Raw genomic sequence first — 8,496 nt, 5'->3', positions numbered from 1 at the left:
GCACATGGATTCAGAGCTGTCACACACTAACTGTATGGTTTTGGGGTTACTTTAATAATGGTACCCACTGTGAGGAAATGCCACTGGGAGAGATTTTCTCCCAACCCTTCACCCAGCTCTTTGGGTCTGCCCCACCAGTTTCCAAAGGGTCCAAAGCTTCTCTAAATGCTAATGATATCATACAGTGGCTGGTGTTGCAGTTTCCATTGCTGGGGTGATGGGGAGATCAGCAACAACTGCCCCTGTTGGAAGCCAAGGTGATTTGGATTAACACAGCAGCCTTTGCCCCCTGCATTCCCAGAGGAGCAGCTTTCTCCTGCCCTGCATTCCCCGAGGAGCAGCTTTCCCCTGCCCTGCATTCCCACAGGAGCAGCTTTCTCCTGCCCTGCATTCCCCGAGGAGCAGCTTTCTCCTGCCCTGCAATCCCAGAGGAGCAGCTTTCTCCTGCCCTGCATTCCCAGAGGGAGAGCAGGCCCATCTCCAGCAGCCCTGGAGCTCCAGAGGAAAACTGCCCCCTTGTGCAGGATCCCTGCTGCAGCAGAAGCACAGCTGGCACTGCAGGAGGGCTGAGCCTCCATGGGATGGGACTGTGCCACCACCCTGACCCACAGGGGGACAGGGACTGCTCTGACTCTGGCAGTGCCATTACGTATTACTGCACTTTAATTTCATTTTTATGTTTTCTCTAATAAAGCATGGTTATTCTGACTCCCATATCTCTGCCTGAGAGCCCCTGAATTCCAAAATGATAATAATTGAGAGGGAGGGGGTCTACATTCTCTGTTTCAAGGGAAGCTCCTGCCTTTCTTAGCAGACACCTGTCTTTTCAAACAGAGACACTGGTGACAGCCTGGGAGGAGGGTGCTGGTGCAAGTCTGAGCACCAGAAACTGGGCAGGAGAGTCTGGGTGCTCAGGGATGCAGCCTGGGCTGAGCCAGGGGGGACCCCTGAGACCCTCCCCCTTGGGAGCCTCCATCAGGCACAGAATCTGCCTGACCCCAAGGCCAAGGGCTGCAATCCACCTTTGTCAGCCCCACTTGTGCAGCCCAGCAGGTGAACACTGCCACAGCCTCACAGCCAGGGAGCTTTGGGGAGCATCAGCAGGGTTTGGGGATCATCCTGCCTGCAGGGACAGGGACAGACCCACCCCCCCTACTGCTGCTGCCAAGGGCTCCATGAGGAGCAGAAGGAAGCTGAAACCCCTCCAGCTTCAGCTGGGGGAGGGCAGATGAGTTTGTGTGTTAATTGGGAGCAGCTGGAGCAGAGGCACAGCCTCCCCTGGGTGCCCAGATAAAAGGCAGGCCTTGGCTGGCCCTGGCTGCTCTCTGCTCCTGGGGGCTGCCAGGTGAGGGGTGCTGCTGGCCTGGCCCTGCCTGGGGAGGGCTCTGGGGCCACGGTGGGTGTTTGGGGCAGGGAGGGAGGTCGGTCATGTCTGAGCCCAGGGCTGCTCACAAGCCTGTGCTGCCCCGGGAGCTTCCCAGGAGGTGCTGAGGCTTGGCACAGGCTTTCCTGAGCTGGGGGGCTGCTGGGGAGCAGGGAGGGATTTAATGAGGAGCTCAGGGATGGGAAGCTTGGGAATGGGCCGGGCACTGGGGTGTGGGAGCTGCAGGGACCCCCCTAACTCTGTGCTGTCCCTCTCCACAGCTGAGCTGTCCCCGTGCCTGTCCCCAGAGGAGCCGAGGGCGGCCCCGCCGAGCCCCGGGCGCCGCTGCTGCCCTGCGGGCAGGAACGATGCTCCGTGCCGGGAGGGAAGGGGCTGCGGGCACAGCCCCGGCTCCTGCTGCCCGCCGGGCTGTCGCTGCCCGCCGGCCGTGCTGCAGCGCCTTCCTGCTGCTGGCCGTGTGCGCGAGTGCCACCGCTGCGCCCTGCGGCCGGGCCGCTCTGCCCGCTGTGCCCTGCGCTGCCCCGGGCTCCTCAGCCTCCCGGCGAGGCCCGGCTGACACTCTGGGGACACGGACTGCGGCCACAGGGACATCTCGGACCTCCCTGCAGCGGCAGCCTGGCTGTGGGGACAGGGAAGGGCTCAGGCTGGGCACAGCAGGGGCTGTCACGCTGTGCCCTGCACGGTGGCCTGGCAAAAGGGTGCCTGCTGCCTCAGCTGGGCTCTTCCAGCCCCAGGGTGTCCCCAGCCCTGGCTCCTGGCGTCCCCTTGCTCGGGGAGGCCTCCACAGAGCAGCCTCAGGCTCCCGTGGTGGCACCCCGATGGCAGCAGTGGCTGCAGCTGGTGGCCTGGGGCAGCCAGCGGGCACCGCAGAGCCCCCGAGCCCAGAGAGGGGCTCTGAGGCCACCTCCAGAGCTGGCAGTGAGCCCGCTGCTGGGCTCCCTGCCACCTCCCAGCGGTGGCTGCACCCTCCTGCCCTCCCCACGGCTGCTGCTGGCCCCTCTGCAGGGGCTGCAGTGGCACAGGTGGCACCCAACCAGCCGGTGCCACTGCCAGGGGCGGCCGTGGGGTCTCAGCTCCCACCCGGTGTCCCTGCATGGGCCCCGATGGGTGCTGGCTCCTGGAGCCCCAGCACAGCAGAGCAGGTGGTGGCCTCTGCTCTGCCAGCACAAGGGACACCCGGCGGGGCCCAGCTGAGCCCTGGCATGGTGGGGGTGCCCCCTGCCCTGACACCAGAGGGGCTCGGGGGCACTGCTGGCACTGCCCTGCCTGGGGCAGCTGCTCCCTTGGGGGATGCTGTGTTGGCCCAGCTTCCAGGCAATGGCTCTGGACTCCTGGATGCTGTCCTGGCATCACTTCCTGCCACTGCTGCAGCTCCTGGTGCCCACAGTCAGCACCTGCTGGCTTCTTCTCTCCCCACGGTGACATCTGGGGCTCCTGCTGTCACCCTGGGGACGCAGAGGGAGTGGCCTTCTGGCCCTGCACAGCCCGTGCCCACTGGAGCCTCCCCAGTGCAGCCCAGGGCTCCCAGCCCTGCAGGTCCCAGCGTGCCTGGGCTGAGCCCCACAGCCCCTGGTGTCACCCCAGAGCTGGGACAGACGTTTGTGACGGAAGAGTCCAGGCACAGCCAGCCCAGGCCAGCACCAGTGGGAGCCGTTCCCTCTCCAGCAGCACCCCCAGGGCCCAGCCCTGCCAGCCCAGGCTCCGTGCCTCCCCCCTGCTCCCCAGAGCCAGCTCTGCAGCGTGGCTCTGAGCCTGGGCACCGCACTGCCCCCAGCAGCAGCGTGCCATCTCCATCCTGCCTGCCTGCCTCTCCTGCAGCTGGGCATGCAGCCAGCTCCCTGCTCAGCTCCCCGAGCCTGCCTGTGCCCACAGCAGGGCCCCTCCATGCCCTGGCTGTGTCCCGTGGCTCCAGCCCTTCCCAGCACTCCTGCACAGCCATGGAGCAGCTCCCTGCAGCCTCCAGAGCGGCCTCCAGCCCAGCTGAGCAGATGCCAAAGGGCAGACCTGGCTCCACAGGGATGGAATGCCCTGCGTGCCACCCCTGCAGCCTCCCCTTGCCCACCCAGCCTGTGCAAGTGCTGCCCTTGCAATTCCGCCTGCTGGGCATGGCTTTCTGCCCAGCTCTGGGCAGCAGGGATTCGGAGAGCTACCGGCAGCTGGAGGCAGATGTGACACTGCTGGTGGGTGCTGCAGGTGCCTGGGGCACTTTGGGCTGTGGGGAGGTGCCTGCCCTGCTGGGGGAGAAGCCTGAGTGCTGCATCAGCCCCTGGCTGGCTGGTTGCCCACCTGAGCACGCTGGAGGTGGCTCAAGCCCTGGCACTGCTCCCCTGGAGCTTGGCCTGAGGGGGGACTGGGCTGCCCTCACCTCTGGCTGCAGCAGGGCCCTGGCACATGGAGTCATTGCTGGGGTGTTCCCTCCCAGCAATGGGGGTGGCTGCTCTGCTATCCCAGCTCATCCCCAGGCATTCCCAGAGGGCTGGCACTCCCTGGCTGCCAGCGTGCCCTCCCCTGACCAGGCTGAGCTGCCTTCCCTCTCTTTATTGCCCTCCTGCTCCTGCCTTTCCCCTTCACATGGGGGAGCTTGGAGAACCTTCTCAATTACCTTCTCAATTAATTATGGGGTGCTTCTTCCTTGCAGCTCAACCAGATGCTGTCCAGCTACAAGAGCTTCCTGCAGGCCAATGTCCTTGAGTTCCTGTGAGTGTGCAGCTGCTGTGCAGGGCTGGGTTTGTAGGAGCAGAGCCTGGGGGAGCCACCCTGGCCCTAATGAGAGTCCCGAGTAGAAGAGTAGGAATTTGTTACACTGAGCTTTGATAGAGACTGTCTGTTCTCTTGGGAAAGGTGCATTCCAGAGGAATGGCTGCAGCCACAAACCCCACGTGGGAATGTTTTTCCTTTGCCTCCCTGAAGGCTGGGAGGTGGATGTTAGAGTGAAGGCTGATAAGGGTAGAAATGTTGTCTGCTATAAAGAATGTTTGGTGGTGTAGGCTGTTCTGGGTTTCCTCTTACATGTTGCTGAGACTTTCTTGGACCTTTCCCATACCAGAAACATAAATACTGGAGTGTGTGCAATAAAGATTGAGCCTGTTGGAAGAGGCAGTGGCCTGGTTTTTATCAAGCTGCTGCAGGTTTGGCTTGGAGGGAAGGGTTTGCCCAGGAAAATGCTCCAGACAGGTCATTGTGAGGGGCTCTGCTCCCTCCCTGGTGTCATCATTCCCGGGATCCCTGTCTGAATTCCTGGATAAATGCACCTGGAACAAATGAGAAAGCAGTTGGTGTGCTGCTCACTGTGTCCTGTCCCTCCAGGAATGGCTCCGTGATGGTGCGAGGGGAGGTTCTGTTCCGGGGGGATGCTCCTGCTCCCACCAACTCCCACCTCATCCGCACCGTGGTCACAGAGGCCAGCAAGGGAAGGAGCACCTTCAGCTGGCAGCTGGAGCCCCAGTCTGTCCTGTCTGGTGGTGAGTCCTGACCATCTTCCCACAGCAGGGTGGCTGCTGCTGCCCAGTGCCCTCCTGGTGCCTCTCTCCAAGCCAAAGCCCGGCTGCTTGGGTTCCAGGCTTTTCCTGCACTGAGCATCCCTTCTCCTGGCCTGTGTCAAGCAGTGTAAGGGTGTGCAGGGTGGTGGAGGGCACATCTGTAGCAGCTGGAGCTGTGTGGGCTGGGGCTTCTGCTGGGCTCCCTGGCCTCCCCTCTTTGCCCCAGCTCTCCTGTGCATCCCAACCCTTCCTGCATTCTGAGGGATTGCTCCTCACTCGCTGCCCTGCTGCTTTCTGCTTTGGGCTGTGGCCATGGATGGGCTCTGGGCTGACCACTGTCTGCCAAGGAAGCTGGAGGAGCAGGTGTGAGCAGAACTGTCCCCATCTCCCTCAGGCTTCAGCCTGGAGAACCTGGAGCCCGAGAAGCTGTCCATCTCCCTCGCTGGCCCCCAGCTTGGCATGGGCAGGATGGATCCTCTGGAGAGGCTGGCCAGAGAGGTATGCCAAGCCCTGGGGGCTCTGCTGAAGGGGGATGCTGGGAGAATGGGCACAGGCTGCCAGGGGGCTGGAATAGCCTCGGTAAACAGGGGAAGGTGTGAACTGTTGTCTTCTCCCTGCCCAGGTGACTGCAGCTGTCAGTGCCCTCTACGACGTGAGGAACTTCACCATCTCCCAGCTCAGGTATGGGATGCAGCTGCTCCTCTGTGGAAACCCAGGACACTGGGAATATTTCTCTGCCTCCTCTGGGCTCCCCTGACCCTCATTCATGGAGAAAGTTTGCTAGACTTCAAGCTAGACTGGAATCCACATTAGTGTGAAACAGATTATAGAGCGTAGTGTAGGTGTTTCCCTTGGTGAGAAATTGAGGTTTGGGGATTTTTAGTTTGTTGTGGATGGAAGCAAGATGGAGGGCACAGGGTGCTGTCCTGGGTTTCCTCATCATGCTGCTTCTTCCTTCTTCATGGGCTTGGGTGGCATTTTGTAATTGGGCAGAAAAGTCCACATTGCTGGATCTTTGGGTTCAGTTATTGGGTTAAAAGAGAAAATAATCTAGGTGTCTGTTCTTAATTGGATAGTTTAGTCTTAAAAGACCTTGTAACAAGAGGCTGTTTGCCATTTTGTTTCTTCTAATGAAAAGCTGAGATAAGATATACTGATTTACTGATAAGAAATAATGAACACTTGAGTCTGAACAGTAACTACTGCCCCAAGTGCCTTCAATGCAGACCCAGAGAAACTGAGAACTGGTACCCAGACACTCCTCTGCCAGCTTCTTCATTTCATTGCCTTCACTCTCTCTGGTGCCCTAATCAGCTGTGAGCGAGGATGGAGAGGATGGGAAGAGCTGGGAGGGGATGTGCAGCTGGAGCAAACTGTAACTGAGCCCCTTCTCTGAGCTCTCAGGAGAAAACCAGCAGTGAAGGTGCTGGAGCTGGGTGCCAACCCTCCTGCCTTGCTCAGAGCTCTTCTCTGCCCTCAGGAACCTGGGTGAGAACACGGAGGTCACTGGAGACCTCTACCTGGACACAGTTGTCCATGCTGACGTGACGGAGGTTCTGGAAGCCCTGGCTGCGCTCTCTGGCCTCTCCATGGGCCTGAGCTCCCTCTGGGTGGAGGGTGAGGACGGTGCCCGTGTGTGCTGTGGGCAGGGTGGCTGCCCAACCTGCACAGCCAGCGCTTGTTTGCTGCTCCTGCAGGCTCCAGGCTGGCTCTGCACGTGTACCCTCTGTCCCTGCTGGTCACCAACAGACGCTTCAGGCAGGAGCTTCAGGACCCGCTCTCTGCAGAGCACCACGAGCTCTCCAGGGACCTCAGCGATGCGGTAGCCATGGGGCTGGTGGGAAGGGGGGATTGAGCTCCTCCCAGCAGGGTGAGCAGAAGAGGAGCCTTGGGAGGAAGAGAGGCTGCTTTGGGGCGAGCAAACAGCCCCAAAAGCTGGCAGGGAGCTGAGCACAGCCTTTCTTGCAGGTGGTGGGAGCCCTGAGGGATTACCCATCCTTCCTGACAGCAATCATAAAAGAATTCCTGTGAGTGGGAGCAGGGGTTCTGCTGGGCAGGGGGGTGCAGGGGCAGGGAGGTCTCCCTTCAGGCAGCAGCCAGCAGGTTGTGGCTGCAAGCTGCATGTTTTTGGCTGCAGAAGGATCTGCAGAGGAAGCTGAGGTCAAGCATTAAGCCATTGCAGCAGTGGTGACTTGCTGCACCTCCAGGGATGTCCCTTCCATCCCACGGCTCCCTGAGTGCAGAGAGCTCTTCCTGCTGGGCAAAAGCCTCTGGGAGGAGGCTGGGAGTGCCCACCCATCCCAGTGTGGGGTCCTGCTGGGACTGGCAGCTGCTGAGCTCTTCCCAACCCTGTCTGCAGGCCTGGCTCCTTGATCTGCCACGGGCAGCTGATCTTCCGTCCCCCTGCCCCACCCAGCGTGGAGGTTCTGAAGACACTCGTGCGCTCGGTTGGGCCAGACCAGGCTCTGGCTGGCTCTGACTTCCACGTGGATCCCCACTCTCTCTCGGTGGGAGGTAAGCTCCCCTCTGGCATGTGGGGACGGGAGCTCCACAGGCCCATGGCTGCCCTGGGAGCAGAGTGGATCCACTGCTGACCCCATCCTGATCCCCTGTGTGCAGAGAGGCTCAGGAGCCTTGGCTGCTGAGGTGAGCAGGCAGTAAAATTTCAGTAGCAGTTGTGCCCTTTGCCTCTGCATAGCCTGGGCCCTTGGGGCTGGAGAGCTGCTGCAGCAGGCTGGTGTAGGATGGGAGGACAAGGCACGGGGAGAGTGGAGCAGCAGTTATTGAATGCCCTGTGTTTGTCCTGGAGCAGGGGGTGGCTGGCAGCCCGTGGGGCAGCGCCGGCTGCTCCAGGCTCTCCCTGCTGTGCTCTGCTCCAGAGGACACCCTGGAGCCTGCCACGCCCCAGCCGGGCTCCCCAGCCTCCGGAGTGGCCTTGGTGGCCATCGGGGGCCTCTGCATGGTGGCTGCGCCCGTCGTGCTCGTGGTGAGGGCCAGCTCTGCCTGCTGGGCTGGGCAGCAGCCCTGGGCCCTGTGCAGGCTGGGCTGAGGGGCTCTGTGGGGCAAGCTGGGGCTGCAGTGCCTGTGCTCTCCTCCCCAGAGCCTGGGTGCCAAGAGGCTGGCTGGAAGAGCCCTTTGGGACACAAGAGACCCTCAAGTGGGGATCCAGACGTTGGAAATGGAGAACCAGGGCTTCTGGACAGAGGGGAGTGGCCTTTGCATGCCTTGCTTTATCTCCTGGGCCTGCAGCTGCTGTTTCTGCAGCTCCCAGGCTCTCCTGTTGCCTGGTGCTGATCTCTGGGGCTGGACAAGCCTGTGGGCGGCTGGAGGGAAGGGACCCTCATTCCTGCCTTCACTGGAGCTGTTTCAAGTGCCTTCTTCCCTCTCCCCTGCAGGACCCTGAGGATGGTCACTTGGAATGGCAAAACACTTCTGCCTGAGGAGAGCAGCAGCAGCAGCTGGGGGGAGCTTGGAGAGGGGCTGTAGGTGGGAAGGAGATGCTGAGAAGCTCTCCCTGATCCTGTGGCAGCACCTGCCAGCTGCTCCCTGAGCAGAATGCAGACTCGGGTGTGTAAAGGAATCATTTTGTGTCTTAAATAAACTGTTTGTAGAGCATGAAACCCAGTTGTGAAG

General features: G+C 61.1%; 1 protein-coding gene across 8 annotated transcripts; it reads left to right on the top strand.

Moving 5' to 3' along the window:
* The first annotated feature begins 880 nt into the window (after positions 1-880).
* Positions 881-8,483, top strand: LOC135281025 (nascent polypeptide-associated complex subunit alpha, muscle-specific form-like). Of its 8 annotated transcripts, XM_064389520.1 has the most exons (12): positions 2,206-3,564; positions 4,023-4,081; positions 4,691-4,845; positions 5,258-5,361; positions 5,486-5,544; positions 6,344-6,480; positions 6,561-6,685; positions 6,832-6,890; positions 7,223-7,377; positions 7,743-7,849; positions 7,964-8,069; positions 8,260-8,483. In XM_064389520.1, the coding sequence occupies exons 1-12, from the start codon at positions 2,488-2,490 to the stop codon at positions 8,301-8,303; spliced, it is 2,187 nt and encodes a 728-aa protein (XP_064245590.1). In that variant the 5' UTR covers positions 2,206-2,487; the 3' UTR covers positions 8,304-8,483. The 8 variants fall into 8 exon arrangements, with proteins under 8 accessions (XP_064245596.1, XP_064245594.1, XP_064245595.1 ...); XM_064389526.1 differs by lacking the exon at positions 2,206-3,564 and adding an exon at positions 881-1,345 and having other exon boundaries at positions 7,964-8,483; XM_064389519.1 differs by having other exon boundaries at positions 2,204-3,564; positions 7,964-8,483.
* Positions 8,484-8,496: the final 13 nt, after the last annotated feature.

The sequence above is a fragment of the Passer domesticus genome, chromosome 14, assembly GCF_036417665.1.
Source record: "Passer domesticus isolate bPasDom1 chromosome 14, bPasDom1.hap1, whole genome shotgun sequence".
Lineage (NCBI taxonomy): Eukaryota > Metazoa > Chordata > Aves > Passeriformes > Passeridae > Passer > Passer domesticus.
This window is presented reverse-complemented; position numbering and strand designations above follow the sequence as displayed.

Bases quoted from the DNA above. Each gene is read 5' to 3' on its own strand.
- LOC135281025 (XM_064389519.1), top strand. From the start codon at position 2,488: ATGGGTGCTGGCTCCTGGAGCCCCAGCACAGCAGAGCAGGTGGTGGCC. The intron at 4,846-5,257 runs GTGAGTCCTGAC...CATCTCCCTCAG, and splicing joins CCAGTCTGTCCTGTCTGGTG to GCTTCAGCCTGGAGAACCTG. The intron at 6,481-6,560 runs GTGAGGACGGTG...CTGCTCCTGCAG, and splicing joins GAGCTCCCTCTGGGTGGAGG to GCTCCAGGCTGGCTCTGCAC.